General features: G+C 43.7%; 1 protein-coding gene across 4 annotated transcripts in view; it reads left to right on the forward strand.

The window, feature by feature from the left end:
- The first annotated feature begins 15,847 nt into the window (after window positions 1-15,847).
- Window positions 15,848-25,942, forward strand: part of LOC117039839 (CLK4-associating serine/arginine rich protein-like) — a 150,514-nt gene continuing 140,419 nt past the window's right edge. Inside the window, exons 1-2 of one of the 4 annotated variants that reach the window (XM_033137094.1) lie at window positions 15,848-16,772; window positions 21,072-21,141. In XM_033137094.1, the coding sequence (XP_032992985.1) occupies window positions 16,243-16,772; window positions 21,072-21,129 (588 nt within the window). In that variant the 5' untranslated portion in view covers window positions 15,848-16,242 and the 3' untranslated portion in view covers window positions 21,130-21,141. Of the gene's footprint in view, window positions 16,773-21,046; window positions 21,142-25,942 lie in introns of those variants that run through there. The other 3 variants (XM_033137095.1, XM_033137096.1, XM_033137093.1) reach the window with 3 other exon arrangements.

Here is a 25,942-nt window from a genome sequence, read left to right on the forward strand (position 1 = left end):
AATGATACCAAGTGAAGTGTTTGATTTCTTAAATCTCCACAATGCACCAATGCGTGTGCCAAAGCTGAGTGATATTTTTAATGTTAGATGACACAAGCTTAACTACAGTTTTCTGTATCTGAATTGACAAAGCGTGATATGTTGCCAAGCAATCAGCAATGGAAACCATGTTTTGAAGTGGGTTAGTGCTAATTAAGCTGTGAAATCAATGGTATGGCATGGCGTGAAGCCTGGATCAAAAAAACCTCAGTTATGGTTTGGGTTAGTACAATCCATGGTTTGATGTGATGGCTGAATTCAGCCACAGATACTGTAAAGACCGGTGTGGCTGACCTATTTTGGCCCAAGGACCCCATTCAACCTTGACCAACCCTCTGGGCACTGTATGGGCACATATACAACACAAAAACACACGTGACATATGCACAGGCACACACAGAGGCACAGTTATCCTCCTAATATCTGAAGCAGTAATGCTCCACTCCCAATGAGCCATCTAATACTCCTCTCTCCCATCTCTTGCCACAAAGGCTAGTGCGTGACCATTTGGGTCACAGTGGGTTTGGAGCCTTGGGGGCACTGCAGGGGCACTACAACTATTGTTTAGAAGGAGTGCAAGAGGCAGGGAGTGCTGAATTTTGACGTCGCACAGGGCACCACTGAAATTTGAGACCCAAGGTCCACCACTACTCACCAGATCCAGGGACGTAGTGAGCTGCTTTGCCACCTGGGGCACCCCCTAGTTTGCGCGCGTCATGATGTCACGGCGTGCATGCACAACATACCAGGTGGACTGCGCATGTGCAGTCCACCCAAGATGGCATGCATGAGCGGCCGGCACCCCTTCCGACCATGTGGCGGTGGCGGTGCAGCAAGTTTTAAGGCTGCAGCCTTAAAACTTGCCACACCGCCACCGCCACATGGTTGGAAGGGATGCCGGCTGCTCACGCCCCCCATCTTGGGTGGACTGCACATGTCCACCCAAGATGGCGGGCGCGAGCGGCCGGCACCCCTTCCATGTGGTGACACGGCAAGTTTTAAGGCTGCCGCGTGCAAACACATACGCTGCAGCCTTAAAACTTGCCGTGCGCTGGCAGCGCTGATCGTGGGGGTGGGGTGCTGCCCCGAGTGCCAGCCCCCAGGGCGGTGCCCGGGGCAGACCGCCCCCTCCACCCCCTTGCTCAGCCCCTGACCAGATCTAAACCAGAGCAGGCTCTTACCCTAGAGGGTATAGAACTGCTTCCACCCACTCACCCCCAGCTAAAGAATCACAACACGCACAACTTCAACTGCCACAAGAGGGGTGTGGTGCATGTTTTAGGGGGAAAGGAGTTTGCAGCAGTAGGTGCTGAGTGGATGCAAACATACAAAGTAATGCAGAAATACAGCAATACAGAACTTCAAAGCAGTGACCTAAAGCAGCAGCTCATTCAAAAAATTAAATTGAACTAAGTTGGAAAGAATTTTTTTAAAGCATATATCAGCAGTTCTTTAAGGTTTCCAGGAGGATGTCCCAAAGACAGGGAAGCACAAACACCCCCACACAAAAAGGGATATAGGGGAAAGGACTGCAGCTCAGTGGTGAAGCATCTGCTTTGCATGTCAAAGGTCCCAGGTTCAATCCCCAGCATCTCCAGGTAGGGATGGAAAAGATCCTGTCTGAAACCCCAGAGAGCCTCTGCCAGTCTGTGATGGTAATACTGAGCTAAATGGACTTTTGACCTGACTCCATATAAGGCAGCTGCCAGTGTTGCTCATTCCTGTTGCCACCTGCTGCCCTTCAGAAGGTGAGGTTGGGGGGGGGGAAGCTGAGAATAACATATCTCAGTGGACAGGTATGGGACAAGGCAGCTCAACAAATACCGGTAGATGCAGGACTTCAAAGACAAGCACTTTGATCTCAGAAACCTACTGGGAGGCAGTGGAGTTGTTTCAGTACAGGCAAGACATGGTGCCTCTCCCTGATCCCTATCAGCAATGCAACTACTGTGATCTGGACTAGCTGCATTTTCCAAATTATCTTCAAAGCCAGCCTTATCCAGATGTGGCTCCCTCATTACTCACCCCTGGCTCCCTATAATTCATAATAATTTTAATTGGCACTGGCTTGTGATGGAACCTCACTGTGCCACCATCCATGGTTAACCTTTCTTTCTTGATTACTTTTTTTATAGAGAGAGAGAAAAAGAGAGGAGGGGACTGACAAGGAGAAGTCAATAGGCCAGATTACATCTCAATCTTTACACATGGAAGCAATGATGGCCCTTTCATGCTTGTTTGGAGATTTCCAATAAAGAGCTACTTTTATTCCTTTCACTGTGGCCAGGCTCACAGTGGCCAAACACTGGAAGTTAGCTACAGGAGACTTCCAAGATTATCAGTACCTCCAGATCTGGTACCATTGTTTTAAATGTAAAGTTAGCAAAATGTTCTAAAACCCTATGGCATTCAAAAAATGAAGGACAATTTCTTCTTCTAAAGCTTGGCATTCATTTATTGAAAACAATGAAGTAAAGAAACATGATTGTCAGCTGCCCTCTTCTCATGAATTCCTTTGGGGAAAAAACATCATTGGGTTTTATGTTTATGAAGGGCAATTGTCAGGAGGTATAATGCTGGTTTTTTTGAATACTACCACTCCGTTTAGAGAAAAGGTGAGTAAGAGGTGACATGGCAGGAGTTTATAAAATTGTGCACTGAATGGAGAAAGTGGATAGAAAACCGTTTTCCCTTCCTCTGTCATAACAACCAGATCTTGTGGGCATCCAGTGATGCTGAATGCTGAAATTCAGGACAGATAAAAGCAAATACTTTGTACAGCGCAGAGTTAAACTATGGAACTTACTTCCTTAGGAGGCAGTGAAGGACACCAACCTGGATGGCTTTAAAAGAGGGTTAGTTTAATATATAGAGGAGGAAACTAGCAATGGGTGCTAGTCAAGATAGTTATCCGCTGAGTTAAGACGGTTATCCTCTACCCTCCACAGTGGGAGGCAGCAATGCCTCTGAATACAGTACCAGTTTTTGGAGACCAGAGGAGAGGAGGGTGCTCTTGTGCCTGAGTCCTGTTTGCAGGTTTCTCACAGGCATCTGGTTGGCCACGTTGGAACAGGATGCTGGACTAGATGGGCCATTGGCCCTTATCTCCATATCCTTCTGTTCTATTCTTTCCCTTTCTTGCTTTGATCTTTCTCTTTATTGTTGCTATTCTTGCTTTTTTGTGTATTAGAAAGTATAAATAAAATCAATAACCCCCCCCCCAAAAAAAACCAGTGTCTCCACATCTATCCACATTTACACCAGACAGAGACCTGCCACCTTTGCTTATATGTATATCTGCATGTGTGTGTGTCCATGCATGCACACATACACACACCTCTGTAGAGCACCACATATACTTTGATTCCATAGTAGTAAAAACTGGTGTTAGGCTGGCTATGTTCCAGCCCTCTAGAATGCATAATCTTTTTTATTTTATGTGGTCTCCCCCAACTGTTGTCATACTGCACTCAAGGCAGCTTATAAATGACAACAAAACAAAAGCACGCTATTATTTTGAAATAATTCCAAGCCATGCTCATAAAATGCTGCTGCATCAAAAATTTTAATTAAAATTTTTTTTTTTATATACCAATATGTGATTTGGGCCTTTTATGTGGAAAATACTGTCCAGGGATTTGAAAAACCAGCAGATTTACTTTAAAGCCCAGGGCCTTCTTGCTGGTTGCCCACAGGCATCTGGTGGGCCTCTGTGAGAACAGGATGCTGGCTCTCTGTCTTGCATGTGGCAGAACTTCAAATGTTTGAAGAAGGCAGAATGCCTTTTCAGTAGTGGTGCTCACCCTGTGGAATGCCCTCCCAGCAGATGTCAAACAGATAAACAGCTATGTTATTTTAAAAAGACATCTGAAGGCATCCTGTTCAGGGAAGTTTTAGTTTTAGGGAAGTTTTTAGTTTTGATATTGCCTTGTGTTTTTACTTTTTTTTTTTTGCTAAAAGCTGCTCAGAGTGGCTGAGCCAACCTAGTCAGATGGGTAACATATAAATAGTAAATTGTTACCATTGTCATCATCATCATCACCATCATATCTGCCCTCATTGCCCTCTTTTCCAGGCTAAACATATGCAGCTCCTTCAACCGTTCCTCATAACGCCTGGTTTCCAGACCCTTGATTATCTTGGTTGCCTTCCTCTGTACACATTCCAGCTTGTCAATATCATTCTTAAACTGTGGCACTCAGAACCACACACAGTATTCCGGGTGTGGTCTGAACAAGGCAGAACAGAGTGGTACTATTACTTCCCTTATTCTGGGAACTATACTTCTGTTGATGCAGCCTAGAATAGCATTAGATTTTTTTGCTGCTGCATCACACTGTTGACTCATGTTAAGCTTGTGGTCCACCAAGACTCCTAGATGCTTTTCTCATGTAGTGCTAGTAAGCCTGGTGCACCCCCCCCCCCAATCTTATATTTGTGTTCCTGGTTCTTCTTGCATAAGTACAGAACCTTACATTTGTTCCTATTGGATTTCATTTTGTTAGTTTTGGCCCAGGTTTCTCAACTGTTAAGATCATTTTGCAAAAAAAAAGAAGGAGATTCCAACTAAATATCAGAAAGTAGTTTCTGATGGTAAGAGAAAGAGCAGGATGGATTGGTCTCCCTCAGGAGGTGGTGGACTCTCCTTCAATGGAGGTTTTTAAACATAGGTTGGATGGTGATCTGTCATGGATGCTTTAGTTGAGATTCTTACATTGCAGGGGTTTAGACTAGATAACTCTTTGGATCCCTTTTAACTCTACAATTCTATGATTCTAAAACAAAGAATTGTGCAGAATTGGAAAACTGTTATAATTCTTCATTTCTTTTTTGGGAGAAAATGTATATTTCATTAAGAACAAAAAAATTAAAATTGTTAGTATTATAATGGATAAAAGATAACTATGGTTAAATAGATGAATTGTTTGCAAATTGTTGCTTTTCTTTTCCTGATTTTTAAGAATGTGAGTTGTATTTGACCATAAGTCAGACTGAGAGAAGACCCGCTGAAATCAATTAACAAGTTAGTCTAAACTAAGCCCATTGATTTCAGCGAGTCTATTCTGAGTATGGTTTAGTCATATATAACACTTGATTTCTAGACAAATTTCATGTGTAAATAAATCACATAGTGAATCCTTCAATGGCAATCTTTAGGAACCAAAAGTGTTCCTGCAGTGTGTATATTCCCTAGAATCTTATCTTAACTCTTTGTAACTGAAAATCCTTTCCTGCCATGAGTTATAAAGTGTGCATGCACACGAAAGCTCATATGAAGAACAAACTTAGTTGGTCTCTAAGCTGCTACTGGAAGGAATTTTTATTTTATTTTTTATTTTGTTTTGACTATGAGTTATAGTTTATTTACCTTTTCATTAAGCTGTAAATGCACAATGAGGAAGGCCAGCTTAGTAGTTTCGGTCACTTCACAGTGCTAACGTAGCATAATATTCTTGGATTTGCAAGTTTTCATTAATGTCTTTAGGTCTCTTTGTGAACAATGGACATGTTTTCAAATTATGGCAGGCAACTTTCCACTATTGCATTTAAAATGATCTGCGAACCTTACATTTTCCAGTGTAAACTGTCTGACAACATGCCCTTTAATTTCACTTACACAGCAGACTAGCTGACTTCTACAAATGAAGCATTGACCTTGCTACCTATGTTGATGTAAAACCTGTCTTTCATTTCTTCAGTGAGTGATTTTTCTCTTCCCTCCCTCCTACTCCTTTCGAGTAATATCATAATAATTGTATCATCAATTTGCTGCTCCTGATTTTCAAGAGGTCTCTAATTTAGTTTCAAATCTATCCTCATGAATGTGGTGTCCCTCCTGATTTGGGCAGGTAGGCTAATGACTTTTCATTTGCAGAACCCTATTTGTCCAAATTAAATGTATCAAGAGACCCCCACAGCTGAATTTACTACAAGAGTTCTCTCTACTGTAATTGTTAAAGTACATTCTAAAATCATTTTTTTAAACTATTAAAAAAAATAAACAAATCTAGATTTAATTCTGGAAACGTGTGATGCTGCTGAGCTCTTTGGTGTTTTCTGTGGAATGACAATGGCCACAAACTTAGATGGCTTTCAAAACTATTAGAGAAATTCATGAAGGATTTGGTAGTGTATTAGTGGCCTTACTCCACATATACCCACTTGACCACTTTGATCTGCAGGACTCAGTGGAGGCAGGGCGTTGCGACGTCACGACACACGCACCGGGACGCACGTTGGGATGGGCTGCGCATACGCAGAAATGCTGCGCATATGCAGTCCATCCAGCCCGGGGCTGCTGCTCCTGCAATGACCGGGCAGGCCGCAGAGCAGGCAGCGTGGTGTGGGGCTGCCCCGCCCATGCTGCTTTACAGATGGGGCAGCCCCATGAGCCACTGCTCGCTCGGCAGTTTGCTCAGTCGCCGCGGGAGCAGGGGCGCTGACTTGGATGCACTGCGCTACAGCTCCCACAGCAACCGGGGGAGCCGCTGGGCAAGCAGCGGCTCGTGGGGCTGCCCTGGCCATCTGTGGAGCAGCACAGATGGGGTGCCAGGTGGTGGGGAGTGGCAGGAGGGGCCGGGGATTGTCACCCCCCTCCCCTGGAACCTGGGGCAGAGTGCCCCCTATGCCCCGCCCTTCCTACGCCACTGGCAGGACTAGCATTGTTTCAGGTGACAGAAAATGCCCATTCCACATTTGTAGGAACTTGGTATTTGAGTGTGGCAGCACCTGCACTCTGGAACTGCCTGCCTATTGATATTGGGCTCTTTGGCCGCCTCACGGGATACGCCCACCACCGGTCCACCTAAGCAACATCGAAGTGAATTGCTCTCATCTTCATATGCCTTGATGCCAGAACTGGAGGCTTCAAGCCCAATACGAGGCCATGAGCTGCAACACCTGTTAAACTCTAATCCTCTAATTATAATTCCATCTCAAGATACAGTTGCTGATCTTCTACCTTTACAACCTATACTGTCTGGTGAAGTCTCTCCTATTAAAGCAAATGCCGAACATCCTGACATCTGCAACAGTGACATTGAGGACCCTCTTGGCCATATCAACTTGTTGGCCCTCCAATCCAAGCTACCACAGCTTTTCAGTGCCCAGCAACCCAAGGCCAGTCGGAATCCTTACACGGGGCAGAGTGAGGAAGACCCCCTGATTATCTTAGCAAAGTACTCCAGGGTCCACCGACCAACAATCGATATTGGGCAGGATCATTCACTGTACTCTTTTCGGTGCCTGCTAAAAACAGACAAGTCAACTCAAATATTTACAAAGTTGATGTGAGTTTTAATTTGTGTTTTTGTTTTGTTTGTTTTTAACTTTTCAAAGGTCGTATATTATTGTTGCCAATCCTTATTTGCAATTTTATTGTTTTATCTTTTTCTGAGTTTGGGTGGTGGTTTTTTTTTTTTTTTAAACAATCAAGCAGTGTATCCATTTTATGGTATACCAGTAAATAGCAAATAAAATATTTAGCCATGGTAGCTAAAGGAAGGCAGAGACTATATATCTTCAGGTTAGTTACGGATGGTAGTGGAATTCGCTAATGAACTGGCCAGGAGTCTGCTTGTCCACTCTGCAGCAAGTAGATGTTGATTTTTCCAAACATGACATTTGTTACAATAAAATTTAGTCAGTTACCCTCATAATCAACAATTGATCTTAAGTGTCTGCTAACTGGGAACTGCTGAAATGTGTATTCACTGTAACTTCTGCCTCATTGATTCACTGTTGAGTTGATTATGTTAGCTATTAACTACCATTAACATTCAATTTTTTGTTGTTGACCTCCCTCTTTCTCTTTTGCTCCCTGTGACTTAGCCAAACATACACAGAGGAAGTGCAGCCAGTGTCTTACACCTTAATGTGAACCTGATATTTATTAATGAAACAAAAAAAATGGGCTTTGCTTGTATTTTGTGAGTGTTAAAATGTAAGCCTGGTGCATTTATTTTTTCTAATGATATCATTACATGATATCATTATAACTGTTGACTTTCTAATCACCCTGTTTATGCTTACAACTTTTCATTATAAATCTTTCATCGTTTTTGTTATATATTTTTTCTGGGGGAAAGTGTGTGACTAGGTTTGGGGAGAAATCACAAGCACATCCTGCAAGCTATGCCTTGAACAATGTGAACTGGGTTTATTTGGGATGCTGGCGGTTGTGTGTTGCAGAATCATAAATACACAGTGCCCTGACACCTGTCCCATTCTAGAACTAAGTGGTGTATTCAACGGTTTTGGGGGAAAACATAGCAGCCCCATCACTGTTCTACCCCTGCCCTGTCGAAACCCATATAAAATTAATTTTACCCATTTCCCACTAGTTCATCCTAAAAAAAACAATACAGTTTCCATTTCTGGGGGACTGTGCTCCACATACAATAATTTTTATGTATAAATTCAGCCAACATTAATTTTTACAAACCACCCTCTTAACTTAAGCCACTCCTCCTGCAATTCATTACAATTTCAACAGTACCACTAAAAATGATTGCGCCCAGTGGAGCCTCCATCTTCAGTGGCAGTCACTCTTTCTGCTCAGCACAACAAAGTAACTGGCTGTGATAAATTCACAAAGCATCCACTGTGCCCAAGTTTAGCATGTGTGACTGGGGGAGGGGAGGATTACTGGCAGCATTGAACTACATTTTTTTATACCATCCTTTAATTTTGGCCCATGCATAGTGTTATTCTGCAGAAATACAGTGCAGTCTGCACCACTTCATTTCATGTTGGGGGGGGGCAGGGCAGGTTTGAAAGCAGGATGAGTAGTACCACAGCAATGTCTCCTCTCCACCTAGGCTTGGAGGGAGGCAGGTGACCACCTGCTGTGCTTTACAAAGCACAGGGGGCAGTAATTTATACAGCCAATCAATCAAAACCCCACACAGAGATAATTGCATTTGCAAATGTAATGCTATTTGCAAACTTCCCTAATGGACACCAGCATGTCCATAGGTCATTATATTTATCACTTTTGGATTTTGCTTCTGGCTATTACAGTTTCTCCTGCCATTTGCAGAGTATTTCTACAGGTCACTTTATAAAAGGGAAGTTAAATTGTAAGTTTGTGTTGCTCTGGTGGTGATGGGGTGAGGGACATGGAAAAAATGTGTAGGCTTCAGTGAGGTAGCCCGTGAACCGACCCGGTTGCACAAACTCCATTCTGCAGCTGAGCACTCCATTTAACTTCAGTGTCAAGTCCAAGCCCTGTGAATTTTGGCGGGACACTGCCATTTGCAAGCAAGAACTATCATGAGCTCAGCTCAGAATACTTTAGATGTTTTTTCTCAAAGAGGAGTTGGTGGTGGTTGTTTTCGCAAAATTCAAACCAAGGGTCCATGACACAGGCCACTCATTTGCTTGACAAGATAAGCTGTTAATAGGCTAGTTAGCTGACAAGGAAGGGAACTGGGGATTGGTGGGTCCATCACCTCCTCATCCTCACATAAGCAGACAGATAGCAACCCTGATAGCAAGATGCATACATCAATGTGCAGTTATTGGCTCATTGAGTTTTCAGCCAGCTCTGAAATCAATAACTATTATTTTTGAAAAGCTAAAGGATCAGATCAGGAACAGTTAAAAATAGTGAAGTGAGAACCCAAGAAAAATGGTACAAGTGCCCGTTGAATCATTAGAATTGCATTAGATCCCCTCCTTTAGGGAAGACTGCTGGATCCATGACCTGCTTGTGTGACAGACAGGTGTTGTGGACAGTATCTCCATCTCTCATGTAGGACACTGAGGGTTGGGTGTCCTGTCAGGGAGCTCCCACTTCTTTAAGGGAAGTCTCCATAGCTCAGTGGTAGAGCCCATGCTTTTCAGGCAAAAGGCTCTTGTTTCAATTCCTGGGATCTCCAGGCAGGGTGTTGGAATCTGTAGACCTCAAGAGGTCGTTGGACTACAACTCCCATCGTCCCTGGCTGATGTGAGTTGGAGGCCAACAACATCTGGGGTGTTGTTGGTTCCCCATCTCTATGTTACAGGTTTAAGGATTTCTAAGGAAGAATCCTCAGCAATTTGACACGATTTCCAGGATTCCTTGGTGGAAGCCACGACAGTTAAATTGGTATAAAATACAGACTAGCTTGCAGTGTACATGTGCCTCTAAACGGAAGGAAGAGTAAGAGGATAGAAGCACTCTTAAGAGTTAATTTAGAAATGATCGTAACAGGTTGTTCTAAAGACTTGAGCCACTTTTTTTCTTTCTAAGAGGTCATCACTAAATCACTCAATGATGTGGACACACACACACACACACACACACACACAATTTTGGCTTCTGAAGGTGCTTTGAAGGGATGTTGTTCTTAATGTGGTGCAGGCCATAGTGAATTGTGGTATTCTTTTAAATTCTACAATGCTTTTAGCTACAGCCATTTACAATCAATTACAATAAAGATGGATACAATATACATCTTTGTCTCAGAAAAGAGTCAAAACAAAATAAAAATAAAAAGCTATCTTTAGCCATCTCACCCCTTGCCTTTCCCTGTAAGACCAACTGCAGCCCTTAAGAGTAGTCAACAGCTTTCCCACACCTATCAGCTGATCACCCATTCCCACCACCCTTCTAAGTAATACCCCTCCCCACTCCCTCACTGTATTTAAGGGTTTGGTGACTTCCGTCTCAGTGTATCTGAAGAAGTGTGCATGCACACGAAAGCTCACACCAAGAACAAACTTAGTTGGTCTCTAAGGTGCTACTGGAAGGAACTTTTTATTTTATTTTATTTTATTTTGACTATGGCAGACCAACACGGCTACCTACCTGTAATCAGAAAAGAGTGTTACTTTTAAAGAAAATGACTATGATCACATTAACAGAAAGAAAGAAAAAGAGAGAGAGAAACTTATCAAAACTTAGCAACATATCAAAACCATACTGAACTTTCCGGATGTCATAAGACAAATGGAGACCATACCTTTGTTCATATTTCATCTTACATATTACACTATTATTTTTACATCAGAGTTAACTCCCACAGCTTGTTTACCCTATCACTACTCTAATGTTATATTTGAGTTTCCATTTCTGTCATGTTTCCACACCAGTCTATTATTTTTATTTTTAAAAAAGAAAAAAGTCCTCACATAAATTAACCAGCACCCCAGGGCTTCCTTTTGTGCCACATTTCTAGACACAGGCACATGCTTTAAAGCAATGTGTGAAAGTGTTTTGTTTTGTTTTGCTCCAGCGCTTTCCCTGCAAATAACATTCTTTACCTGACTGCAAAAAAACCGTTCTTTACCTGACTTGTTTGTGCTAACTCGGCACTAACAACAATCCAATGAAAAACTGAATTGTTGTCTAGTTGTTAAATTCTGTATAGCAGGCACAATTCAAGTGAATATTTTCCTCTGAAAATTTAAACGTTTTCTTGCAGTCATGCTTATACAATCCAATACTTTCTCCCAAAACTTAGTAAGCATTGGACATTGTAAAAAACATGTGCTTCAAAGAAGCATTATCCTTTTAACATCTCCAACAGCATGCTGTTTTAGACAGTCCTTATCTATATAAATGAAATGAAATCCAGTAAATTCTAAATATTATTTTCTGTTGTATAAGTCACACTTTAAGAACTATAGACACCTTTACTATGGAAGCTAAAACACTTTCCACAGTTTAGGTAATATATGAACCTCCAATTTTTTGTTCCACCCGTTTCTTAAAATCTGCATATTGGATTGATCTATTGATAACAAATAGCTATAAAAAAAGAATTGTGGGCCTTTTTGTTTCAAAGGATGTGATCAATTGTTCTAATACCTTTCATATCTCAGAAGCTGTAAAAGCTGCCAGTCCAAACAAAGTTGTTAACAAGTGTCGCAGCTGCAAATATTGCCACTGGGCTACTTCTGATAGATGGTATTTATTGCTTAAATCAGCATATGTGTAAAATTCATCTTCCTCATCTATCAGTTGATTCAAAGTCAGTATGCCAGCTTCCATCCAATTTTTCCATGTTACCATATTTTTCCAATTTTTGAAGTTGGGTTTCTTCACGAAGTCAATTTAGCATGGAGAATTTGATTGAAGTTATTTTTATTGGACATTATATTCCATATCTTTCTGACAAAATTGTTTTGAGAGGCTCCCAAGTTCTAATATATCTGATCCTAATACTGTCCATCCAACCAGAGGTGTTACATATACATATACATATACATATACATATACATATACATATACATATACATATACATATACATATATACAGTGGTGTGGGAAGCCTCTTTGGCACCCGGGGTGGCAAACCTGGGGGTGGAGCCACTCTGTAGCATGCATGCGCAATGTCATTATGTACGACGCATACGCCATTACATATGACGCATGCGTAGCGACGCTGCACATGCGCGCTACAGAGCGGAGGCGAGCCAGGGAGGGGCGTCAGGCTGACACCCCTCCCTGGCTCGCCTCCACCCACAGCCGCCCCGAGCGGCAAGGATAAGGAGTCCTGGTGTCGCAGGGGAGGGCGCCCAGAGTGTCACCTTCTCCAGGGCGGTACCCAGGACGCCCCGCCCCCTATGCCCCGCCCTTCCTACGCCATGGCGCGCGCGCGCACACACACACACACACATTCTAAAAGCTCCAGATTCATAATACTGATCCCTCCTTCATTAATTTGTAGTTGCATTTTTTGTAAAGATATTTTCGGAGTCAAATAATTTTTTTAAAAAAATATTGATCAGATATTTGAACTGGAATTCCCCTCAGAATATAGATTAATCTGGGAATAATATTCATTTTGAGAGATTTCACCCTTCTCCAAAGGGCAAGGTGTACCGACTCCCATCTATTAATATCTGAAGAAACCTATTTAATTATTTTATTTATATTACATGTTACTGAGTTATATCCTAAACCGAATGAAGTTACAAATACAAAGGGTTGTGGGGTCTATCATACCTTATGATTGCTGGCAATTGTTGTTTGGTGGATGTCATGGAACAAATTCAGTCCCTTGAGGCCAAGGCAGCTGAACCTGAGAAGCTGAGGGAGGCCCAAAGAACCTTTGGACGAGGCCTTCAGGGAGAAGCTGCTAGTGTCCCACCACCAGGGTAATACTTTGAAGCAAGATTAGGCAAGCCTTTGCCCACAAATGTTCAAGTGGACTCTGAGTGCATATGTGTCCTGCTGCTTTTATGGGCTGCTGACTCTAAGTGGTGGTGCTGTTTTATTCTGCTCCTATCATGTTTCTATGGCTCTCTTGGGGGAAGTTATTTTGTGCTGTCTAATTCTAAGCTTTATGCTGTTATTGTGATCCAACTTGGATCAGACAGTAGTGGCCTGGTAGTGAGTCCCAACATATCAGATGAAGAATAATGAGATAAACCACATAAAATTCTGCTTCCACATTTATCAATATTATGCAATAAGTATATCGTATATGTATCTTATAACACGGGTTGTTACTTGTGAAGCATGCCTTTAGTTTGTAGAGTCCCCTGCCATGATTTAAATTTGCCTCCATTAATTAATTACTCAAAGGTTTAGCTGACTGAAGTATCAGTTACACAGATTAAATTCTGCCATCCAATCCAATGGTTTCTCCCTTTCCTCATTATTTGGAAAGGGCTCGGATACAAGGGGCACTCTGTGCATGTTTGTAGCCTTCTCTTTATTTTGAGATTTATTTTGGCAGTGGAAAGCAGGCATGATATGATAGCCATGTTCAAATATATAAAAGGATGTCATATAGAGGAGGGTGAAAGGTTGTTTTCTGCTGCTCCAGAGAAGCAGACACGGAGCAATGGATTCAAACTACAAGAAAGAAGATTCCACCTAAACATTAGGAAGAACTTCCTGATAGTGAAAGCTGTGCGGCAGTGGAATTTGCTACCAAGGAGTGTGGTGGAGTCTCCTTCTTTGGAGGTCTTTAAGCAGAGGCTTGACAGCCATCTGTCAGGAATGCTTTGATGGTGTTTGGAGGTCTTTAAGCAGAGGCTTGAAAGCCATCTGTCAGGAATGCTTTGATGGTGTTTCCTGCTTGGCAGGGGGTTGGACTGGATGGCCCTTGTGGTCTCTTCCAACTCTATGATTCTATGATTCTATTCTATGATTCTATGGGACAAAAATCCCTGTTTTGAATGAGGGATGTGGATTCTACACATACTGCCATTATTATGATGCCACAGCAATATGCGTTCAGAAGATATTAGTGTTGTATCAGGTAAAGGAACAAGCCTTTTGCTTAATTATACATTGGCTGGACACAGCTTCATATGTACTATAGAGCAGATCAACCCAATGTACTTCATTTCCTCCTTTCTAACGGAAGTGTTCTTTTTTATGATGACCAGATTTTAAAATTAATTTTGTTGATATGTAGGTTTTTAAAGTGGCAAATTGCCTTCTAGCACACAGGTAAAGTTCAAATACTGTTACCAGATAAAAATGGTATACAAGTCTAGGGGGACAAAGATAACAACTTGGTGCCCTCCAGATGTTGTGGACTAAAACTATCAGCTCCAACCAATGGACCGGGGCGGGGAATGGGAGTTTTGGCCACAACATCTACATGGTAGCTACCGGTACCTCTACCTTACAGACGTCCGGCATGCAGAAGAGCCCCCAGGTTCAATCCCTGACCTCTCCTGGTATGTCTGGAGAAGAATGTGGTGTAGTAGTTAGTGTGTTGGACAAGACCTGAGAGACCAGGGTTCAAATTCCCACTTGGCCATAAAACTCACTGGGTGACACCTTGTGACAATCACTGCCTCTCTGCCCAACCTACTTCACAGGGTTGTTAGGAGAATTAAATGAGGAAGGGGAGACCATGTATGCCACCTTGAGCTTCTTTGATGCCACCTTCAGCTTCTTGGAGGAAAAGGTGGGCTACAGCCATAATAAAATACATAAAATACAGTTATGTATTTGTTCTTCCTTTAGCCTGTAAATCAGAAAAGTCCCTTATTCAAATCTAAGTAAGTGCAGCTCTCATACCTCCAACATGAGGAACAATGTGGAGACTGCACTGATCTCCTTTATAGGCTTGTCATAAGGATAGGTTAGGTATTGCAAAACTTCCAGAGGGTAGTCATGCTAGTGTTGAGTCTTGTGGCACCTAGAGCGCACGAAGTATGTGTATTGTGGCATAATTTTTTGTAGTCTAAAGACAGAAAAAATACATAAACCTGGCTCTAATGTATGTGGCAAAGGGTATATCACTTGCTTTGTAAGCAGAAGGTCCTAGTTTCATTTCCCTGCCCCATCTCCATGGATTGCTTCTTCCACTTATTTATTTATTTATTTATTTATAGAAATACCACCTTGCTGGTGGTGATGTACTTGGTCCTCCTCTCCCCAAATTTTATCCTCACAAGAACCCTGTGAGGTAGGTTAGACTGGGAGTGACTGGCCCAAGGTCACCCAGTGACCTTCATGTCTGTGTGGGGATTGAACCCCGACCCCTCAGATCATAGTCCAGCACTCTAACCACTGCACCACACAGGCTCTGCAGTTAGTGCAGGCATCGCTGATCTAGATGATCGAGTGTTCTAACTTGGCATGAGCGAGGTAGCTTCCTAAACCCATTTTAATATAAATATGAGGTAAGGCAGGAGAAGCGCTTGGAGACGAATAAGCCGCCGGAGTTGCTGCCGTCGCCTTTACGTTGCCGTTGCTTCGAGCGGCTTTGAGGAAAAGGGCCATTCCTAGGAGCGGCCCCTCCAATTTCAGAACTTTCTGCTCTCCTCTGGAATCAATAGGCTACTCTGTGGCGGCGGCGGCGGCGGCGATGCAGCTCGCGGGAAACGGGAGCGGCGGCGGCGGCGGCGGAGAGCAGGTAGCGCAGGGTCGCCGCTGGCGCGCGCTCGGTTGTGCAGCTACCGCTGCCTGCGCCGCAGCCTCCTCCAAGCGCGCCTCCAGAGCGCCGGGGGTTGCGCGCCCTTTATATGCCAGGTGGCCGCGCGTCGTTGCGCGCGCCGCTTTTCAGTGGGGTGGAGGAGGAGGAGGAGGAGGAAAGACTGCGAGTGAAGAGAGGAGAGAGACTTCATAGTATTAAGGGGGGTGTGGGGAGAGAGGGAGAGGGAGAAAAGCGAGCGCCGGCTCTGCCTTCCTAGCGGGCGAAGGGAAGCCTCATCTACCCGTGAGAGCGAGACTGAGAGCGGCGCGGCTGAGGCAACAATGGCAGCGGCGGCGGCGGCGGCGGCGGCAGCGCATTAGGCACCTTCTGAATGGGCAAAAGCAACCCGGGTGGGGGAGGCGGAGGAGGCGAGGAAGCCCCAGCAGCCGCGGAGGAGGAGGAAGGCGGCGGCGGCGGCGGCGGCGAGGAGGAGGAGGAGGCAGCGGCGGCGGCGGCGGCAGTAGTAGTAGCGGCAGCAGGAGCAGGCGCGCCCCCCTTCCTGCCCGGACGGCGGGAGCTGCGCGGGGCCGAAGCTTGCGGGCGCCGGCTGGCACGACTGCGGGGACCCTCGTGCCGCACGAGCCGCGCCGGCGGCTCCATCATCTCCATCTCCATCCTTTTCTCCTCCCAGAGGAGGAGTAGGTGGCGGCGGCGGCGGCAGCAGCAGAGGCACCAGCAGAGGCAGCAGGAGAGGAAGGCGCGTCCACCTGCACGCGCTGGAGCGCCGGGCTCATGGAGAAGCGGCGGCAGCCCTGAGTGCCGCAGCAGCAGCCGCCGCCGCCACCACCATAGACTTTGCTCTCACGCCTGCTGTGGAGGAGCCCCTGCACGGGCAGGCCTCTCCGCCTCCTTCGCTCCAAGGTAAGCTTCCCCCCCCCTTCCCCATTCTCGTATCAAGGCGTCGCCTACTCAGGGTGGGTAGACCCTTTTGTGCGAATCCGGCGGGGACAGCGGCGGCTCTTCTCTAAGGCTTGCTTGGCGCTGCAGCTGCATCAGACCAGGAAGGAGGGGAGGGGAGCGCTGATGCAGGCAGCCCGAGCACTGCAATCCTTCGAGGGAGGGCCCCCCACCTCGGCTCTTTTTTTTTAATACGGAGTGGAGGCCAAATAAGCTGCAGGGATGCGCGCGCGCGGCGCGCGTGTTTGTGGGGGCAGATGATGGCTAGGAATGGCTTTGCTTTCTCTCTCTCTCTCTTAGGAGAGAGCCTGCAGGTCTGGGTTGCTGGGTGGGGGTTGTCCGCCAGAATTAAAGCATAAATTGTGCCAATCAAAATGCCTCCGATCCAGGGCGGTGGGCGCGAGGGGGATTGTAAAGGGTTGAAAGGAAAGGAGGGGGGGAGCGTGCGAAGATGGTGGGGGAGCGCATGGTGTTTTAAGTTCATACATCTCTTTTTAGAAAATCTGTCAAAAGAGAAGGGGGGAAGAAAATAGAATCAAAATCACTTGTCCTCCCCCCTTTGTTAAATGTGGGATGCTTTAAAACCTGAATCCTCCTTGCTGGTTTTCTGTGGAATGCAGGGGCCAGAGGTTACCATAATTAATTAGCAGTTATTTTAATGTATGGTCCCCTGGGTGGGGAGAGGGTAGAAAAAGAGAGAGACACTGTGTGTGTGTGTGTGTGTGTGTGTGCGTGCGAGTGGCACTGGAAATGTTGGCTTGCTAAAAAGTGAATGAGTGCTCCAAATTGGATGTTTCTCTGTGCGTGGATGCATGGAATCTGCTGATTTGGGGATGAAATTATAGGCCCCTGGATGAAAGATTTCAAGATGCCTCCTTCTTGACATCCTGTAGGCTTTCAAAAGTTAAATGCAGCAGCATTTTTAGCCATTTCTTGAGAAGGATAATGCCCACTTTATTTGTGTGCAGAGAAAAATGTTTATCAGATGGTTCTTCGTCAGGGGTGTGATTATTTCATGGTTCATGCTTAGGAATTTAGTGTTCTGCTAAATTTTTGAATTAAAGCACTATGTGCATGTGTGTGTTCAGTGCAGGGAGGCGGCTGGAAGTGGATTTCCCTAATGCAGGGGTTGCTCCTCTGTTGGTCAGCAATTTGTTTTAGGTAGCAACTGAGAACTGCTCCACATTATGAAAAGGAAAGAGGTCACTAAGTATTCCTTCCTTCCTTGCCATCTTATTCTTTTTACACCCTGGCCAGCACATGACTCTGTGCTTCTTGTTTACTGCAGATAAGGTTTTAATGAGGGAGAGAATTACTTTATGGGGGGGGTGTAGTGACCAAGGAATGGCCAGAAGACCCTAAAACCATTAAAGTTTATTGTCACTTCCCATATTAAACAGAGTAATTGGACAATGCTGGTTGACTATCTGAAACTCTTCCCAAGTGAGAAACGCAGCTATGAATATAATTAACCATCTGTCCAGTGAGAAAATGGAAAATGGGCTTTTATCCTTCATGTTCTTTAGTTTGATGCCTAAATTTATTGACTGCTTGTACACATGTGCCACACAAGAAGAGGGCTTTGGTTTGCAAAGTGCATTTCACCTGTGTGAATATTGATCATGGACTTTTGGTGGTGGTTGTTTTATTAACTATACAGTACTAATTGCAGGTGATATGATAACAGCATGTCAGAGCAGCTCTGCAGAAGCTTAATGATGCAGTAAAGGGTTCACAGACATTGTCTTAAGTGCCACCTAAATAAATGTATTTCCTACTGAATATATTTCTTTCTGCTCCCAGCGAATCCTGTATGTTCACATGAATTGAAGAAATGTGCGGAGAGCCAGAAGATATGTGTGTGATTTTTTTTTGGGGGGGGGAGGGACTCATTCTGTGGTCATGTTTCACTTTTCTTTTTATAGCTTTTTCTACCCCTTTCTCCAGTGCCCTGCTAGCTGTTCTCCATAGCCACATTCCTTTCCTAACTACAAAAATCCTTGCTTTGGTGGCAGAGCATCTGCTCTGCCTGCAGAAGGTGCCACGTTCAACCCCTGGCATCTCCAGGCACAGTTGAGAATGGCTCCTGCCTGAAACCATGGATAGCTGCTGCCAGTCAGGGTGGGCAGTACTGAGCAAGATGGAACAAGGGGATGACTTGGTAAAAGGCAACTTTCTATGTTATTTAGGCACCTATTGACAGAACTTCAGTGTTGCCTTGTAGTAGTCACCTAGCCAACTGTGTGTGTGTTTGTGTGTTTGTGTGTGTGTGCCAGCCTGATTGCTAGTAAGTGAACTATACATATTTGGAGGGCGTTGGGTGGTATTTTATGTTTTGTAGCTTATTCTTTTCAATGGGCTTTGAGTATGTGATGCATGTAAAATACCTATCCTATCCAGGGAGTGACTTCTGTTTGCTTTCCATCAAAAGGTCCTGAAACCATTCAATGGATTGCGTTCCGACGAGTTATCATTGTCTAAAAGGTAGCCTTTCTGAAAACTGGAGCTTTCCCCCATGTGGTTTGGACTACAAGCAGTACAAGCCAATGTGCTGGCAGGTGCTGATGGGGGTCGTAGTCCAAAACATTTGGAGGGCCCCTGGTTGGCAAAGGCTTGACTATGGTGCCCAGGTAATGCTTTATTAGAAGAAACTTGTTTTTAGGTTCCTAGAGCTACAGTTTTCAGAGTATCTTTAACAATCAACCCCTCTTCACAGGGATTGTGGGAAGTGTACCTTTTTGAGGGTAATGGGTCTCTTAACATCTCTCAGCACAGTCAGGATTTATGTTGGGGGGGGGCGTCAGAACTGAGCTATCTGTGATGCAATTGGTCAGTTAGTTAAGTATTTTTTTATATATTTACTTGATGTGGGGGGCAGCTGCATGGGAGCTACGCCATGCTCAACCTTTAGCAAACTACAGCTCCTAGGATTCTTTGTAGGAAGCCATGACTCTATAAAGTGGTATCACAATGCTTTAAATGTATGGTGTGAAAATGGCATTTTCTTCACACAATATATGTATTGGAGTTTGGGAAGGGGGTATCTTGTGGACTTCCCACAGGCCTCTGGTTGGCCACTATAAGAACAGGATGCTGGATCAGACGGGCCCCTGGCAGGGCTCATCTTATGTTATTTATCAGTAACAAAATCCAGAGAAGAATCCAGTTTTGACTTTGAGCTGACTGGAATATAGTGGGACTGAATATATGCAGAAAATGGCAATCATCAGCGCACTGCTTTTTAAAAACAAATATTTGACAAAAGAACAGACTGGTTAAATAGTCAACAATTATGTAAGCACATGAGTAGGGTCTGACGTGCTGCGTCTCTGTTGAATCAACCTGTTCAGTGAATAAATCTGCTATGCACCACTGCTTTTGTTTCATTTCTAGGAGAGAATAAACTTAACTTGCACACTCTGAAGCTCTCTTACCTGTGTTAGAATCTTCTATCACCAAATCCTAACTTTGGGGGAAAGGAGTGCCTATTTTACACTCACTCACTCACACACACACACAAACAAAGAAACACAAACACACAAATGTGCTGTATAATTCATGTTGACAGTCATTCTCCATTGGTCTATGTCTTGATTATTGACATTGAAAATGGCAATGGGCCATGCAAGGCTACATATATTTGGGGCTCTTGGCTTGCAGGGGCAGTTCCAGTGAATAATTATCCTCAAAGTGTTAACCAAAGGATGGTCATTGAGCAAGTCAGTTGTGCATTATTTCTCCATTTGTTTGGGACTCTCCTTACAAAGTGTTTATTATGTTTGAATAGCTGTTGTGTGACTTTTCATTATTGATGCTGCTCAGAACACTTTATTCACAAAATTGTCCATGCCAATAGGATCTTGAACTATATTCTGCTTTAATTGACATGGTGCATGTCTCATATCATGTAGAATTTTATTGGAATGAGAGCATTCGGTAGAAGGATTTCTTTTAACCAGAGGATTAAAAATTTTCATCCTCTTATTTGGGCAAGCCGCATATGTCCATTGCCCTTTCTTGAAATTCATTTGTACCTAAGAGAAGGTAATGAAGACCATGTCTATTAAGCAGTAAGTCCTATTGGATTCAATGGGGCTTACTCTCAGGTAATTTTAGTTAGGGTTTGCAGCCTCAGATTTTCAAATCTTTGCACAATGTAGCTGATCCTACTTTCTTGGGAATATAATATCCGTTGTTCCGTCTTTGTTAAATTTTGATCTGCTTCCCGTACTCCCAAGTGCCTTTTTGTATTCCTTCCTGAAGACTTGTTGGGCATAATCTGATCCAAAATCTATCAATGCCTCAAGGAAAATTTCTGTAACTCTGAAGAAGCTCCACAAAACTAACTCCCCCTCCTATTGCTTATGGTATTTGGGTCTGTGCTTCAGGTGAGTTGGTGGTAGCAGTTTAAAGACCTTAAAATTGGTGTGTGAAGCAATCAGAATGCCATTGCTGATTAGCAATTGCAATTTACAGCCCATTCATGGCTTTAGACAATACGACTAAAGTAATACTGGGAAGCAGCTCAATCTAACGTGGTACCTATTTTCATCTGGAAGGTAACCATGTATGTGGTGCCAGGCATTTCAAAAGGGGTTTAGCATCCACAATATAGTCAGATTTTCAAAAGGTGATAATCAGTTCTTGTTTACTGAAGGTGAAGTTTTGGGGGTAGATGCTGCACTGGAGCTGTCTCTAAACCTTGAAGATTTTTTTATTTTTTAAAATAAAATCTAATCCCATTTATGTATGCCAAATATCTAAAAGTCATTCTCTGTAGACTTATTAGGATTGTAGAGTTGGGAAAAAACCCCAAGTGACATCTAAACCCCTGCAATGCAGGAATCACAACTAAAGAATCCCCGATAAACCTCTCTTTTAAAACCCCACTGATGGAGGCTCCGTCCCACTACTGAACAGCTCTCACTGTCACAAAGTTCTTACTAATGTTTAATTGGAATGTCCTTTCTTGTAGCGTGAATCCATTTGTTTGGGTCCTACCCTCTGGAGCAGCAGGAAACAAGCCTGTTCAATCTTTTGTGCATCTTCTACATGCCGTATATGAAAGTCTCGCCAAAAACAAACAAACATTTTCAGGTATCTTATTGCATGGAAGCCTTGAACACCTTTGGGCACTACAGAACACTGAGTGAACCATTTTCTTCACTGGTCCTTTTTCTAGCCCTCTTTCACTGCAAGGGCTAGTCCTCCTTCACTGCACACAGTTACCGGTACGAAAGGATAGAGAAGAGAACCATTGGAATAAAGGGGGTAGGAGGCAGAACCTTAGCTGCAGCGTTTTGGAGATGAGAAGAACAAGAGCTCTTGGGAGCACAAGTTTGCACAATTAAAGTCACATATACTGACTTCTCTTGGGCCATACCTTGCACCTCTGTTTAGGGAGAAGTGTCTGGTTTTGCTTTCCATCTTCTGATCCCAAGGGGGTGGCAGAAACCCTGAGCAGGTGTACGGAGACATTTTGGTGTGGGTGAGGGCAAACAATCTGCAATTAAACCAATACAAAGTGGAGGAAGTGTTGTGGGTCACTGATATGCATGGAGGTGTACAAATGTTTCTGGATGGCATTGCACTGTCCCTTAAGGGCTAGCTATGCACTTTGGGGATGCACATGTTCTTCCTTCCTGAAGAGCTGTAGCTCAGTGGCAGAGCACCTGCCTTGCATGCAGAAGGCTCCAGGTTCAGTCCCCAGCATCTCCAGGTATGGCTGAGAGTTCCTTCTATCTCAAATTTTGTAGAGTGGCTGCCAGGCAGTTTAGGCAATAATGAGCTGGATGGACCAATGGTCTGACTCAGTATAAGGCTGCTTCTAATGTTATGACAGAGATGCAGGTTTTATTGGTGGATAGGTGTGATTTCCTCCCCAGCCTTGGCTAGTTTGTCAATTGCCAATGTGTCTCAAGAATTCCAATCTTGACTCAGTGACACTTCAGTTGGTTATGTCCATTATTGTAATGGGACATTGTAAAGGCACATGCAGTTCAGTGTAAGCATGTGTAAAATGCTGCACGCTGGGGCAAAGAATCCTAACTTAACATATTTTGCTAATGAGGTCTGAATTTGAGGTGACTGACCAAGAATCTTGGTTGTCATGACTATTCATTAAGGTCATGGTGAATAGCTTGATGAAAATGTTGACCCAAAGTATGGCAGCTGTGGAAGGCAAACTCTCTGTTAGGGATCATTACAAAAGGGACTGGAAACAAATCTGCCCCTATCATAGCTCTGTTGAACAAATCTATGTTGTTGCCGCGCTTGGAGTACTGTATACAGTTTTGGTCTCTATACTTCAAAAAAAAACAAACCACATATAGCTGGAAAATGTGTAGAAAAGGGGCAATCAAGATGATCAAGAGACTAGAGTTTGCCAGACTTTTTTCGCCCATGGGCACATCTACAAACCAGAGAAAATGCTGTGGGCACCAGACATACTGCAACCAAGTACATACCCGCAAGAATGCTCTACCCCACATGTGCTCACTGAACTATTTCCATCTGTGGAACTGGCATTGTTACAGGTGCCATACAGTGATCACTCTGCATTTGTAATAAATCAGTGTTTTAGCAGCCCTCACACTTTGGAACTCTCTTCCAAAGGAAAGGCACCTTCGCTGTCTTCTTTCAAGCTCTTTCTTTAAACATTTTGTTTAGGCAAGCCAACCCAGATATGTAGAGTGTTGATATGTGTCTTTGTTATGTATTGAAGTTCTCACCCTAGGCCACTAGGGGTGTTGTGTATATAATTTCACTGCCCACCGTGGCTGCAGTTCTCACTCAGGTCCACAACATGCAAATGAAGGATTGAGAGTGCCGTTCACGGATTGGGTAGCTAGAGAGAGTTGTTACTGTTGCATGTTACTGAGTACTATATAAGCAGGCTGGCTGAGCCCTTCAGTCCAGTTCTGTTCCAGCCTGAGAATAAAGAGAGCTGCTTGGAGAATCACTGTGTCATCTGCTATGTCCACCCACTGCTTAATAGTCTTAATCTATTGGTTTTAATGATTTGAATGTTGTAGGTCGTTTTTAACTGATTTCTCTCTCTCTCCTGATAATATCATTGTTTTATTCTTTTTGTGAACTGCTTTGAGGGTGCTTTTGTGTTGCTTTTACAATCAAGAGGTATATAAATTTGGTGAAATGAAACAAACAAATATATATATATCCAGCACATTTTCTATTGACTCCTATAGAATGGAACTTAGTTTCAGAGCAGGGAGGGGAACATGTGGGCACCAGACAAGGCTCTGTGAGTGCATGTGCGCCCATGGGCATCAAGTTGATGACCTTCAAACTAGAGCAACTTATTTGGTTAACTCCCCTTCCCAGTTCACTAGAGGGATTGAACCTGGGACCTTTCACATGAAAGGCATATGCTGTCCCATTGTGTGTTTTTTTGGAACACTTTATTGCTGTGCAATGCAAGGTTTTGAGAACATAGCACTGTTTGTGGGTTTCTTGACAAGGTTTTATCACAATAATTTCTAGGCTGTTGCACGAGTTCAGAAAGACTAATCATTGTGAGGTTACTTGCAGTTGATCCTCATTCAGCGGATGTAGAGATAACAAGCTGTTCGTGCATGCATTTGGTGGTTTTAGTAAATTTCCCAATGAGAAAAGGTTACAACATTTGGGCATGTTTGGGGGAAAAGATGTGTAAAAGGTGGTGGGGAGAGCATGGTACGGCTTCATAAAGTTATGTATAGCGTGGAGACAGCAGAGAGGTTTTTCTCCTCCTCTGTGTTAGAACCTGGTTCATCTGGTGAAACTGAATGTGGGAAGACTCAGGACAGAGAAAAAGAGCTATTTTTTCTGCCTTGTAGTGATGGCCAACAACTTGGATGGCGTTAAAATAGGATTGTATAAATTCACGGAGGAGAATAAGGCTGTCAGTCGCTGCAAGGCATGATAACTATGTTCTGTCTTCACAGTTGGAGGCAGTAAATGTTTCTGAATGGAAGTTACAGAAAGGAAAGTGCTCTTGTGCTCTAATCCTGCTTCCAGACTTCCCATTAGGACCTCTGTTCAGTCAGTTATGAGAACAGGATGCTGGAATAGATGGGCCATTGGCCTGATCCAACCGGGCAGTTTTTATGTTGCCTTACATAACATGCTTTACATGAGGCTGCCTTTAAAGACAGTTCAGAAACTTGGTGCAGAATGTAGGTAAGCCAGAATACTTGTAGGAGCCAGGGGCTAAAACCATACTGCACGTGGTCTGCATCAGTTGTATTGGCTGCCTGTTCATTTCTGGCTCTAGTTTAAGGTGCTGTGTTTTTTATTTGGTAACATAGTTTTTATTCATTTTCATCTCTAAGTCATTTAACGTGGTTGCATTTAGATATATCTTTGTTTACATTAAAGCATATGACATGCAGCAGCTACATAAAATTGAAAATAAAACAACAATAAGGAGATAAATGTTTCTGAATATATCAACTAAGTTGCCTCAAAGTTATCATTATAATTTATTACAGATATGAAATGATGTATAGTAGCGTTTATTGCTTAGATCGGTGACCATAAGTAAAAGGCATTTTGTGTCAAGAACAATTAGACTGTTCTGCAAACTATGAGTAAACTAGTACACTACAACTAGTACAACTACTACCTACCCCAGCAACATCGTCAGTGGCTAGGGTTGATGGGAGTTGTAGTTCAGCAATATCTGGAAGGCCAAAGGTTCCCCAAACCAATTCTAGAGATTGCTTATCAGTGGGGTGACTACTCTGGGTCCATAGAAGCATGTTATGTTGCTGTTCTTTGGCCTGGACTTGAACCTTTTGGTACTGGCATTCTTGAGGACTGGGAAATAAGTCTGCCTCCTCCTCTGCCAGTTCTGAGGGTTCTTCAGCAGGTCTCAACACTGACAGAGATTTCAGGGGAACCTGCCCACTCATCAAAGTCTGTGGGCTGTCTGTTTTGACCTCTGTGAACTCCATAGAACCATAGAATTGTAGAGTTGGAAGAGACCCAAAGGTCAGCCAGTATGTGATGCCTGGCCAGGGCTAGGTGTGACACTGTCTGGATATCAATAGATGGATTGCTGATGATGTTTGATGGATGCCTGTTTGTGTGGAAGATGAGGATTAAGTTTGCAAAAATGTTTTTTTTTTTTT

This window comes from Lacerta agilis, chromosome Z, assembly GCF_009819535.1.
Source record: "Lacerta agilis isolate rLacAgi1 chromosome Z, rLacAgi1.pri, whole genome shotgun sequence".
Classification (NCBI taxonomy): Eukaryota; Metazoa; Chordata; class Lepidosauria; order Squamata; family Lacertidae; genus Lacerta; species Lacerta agilis.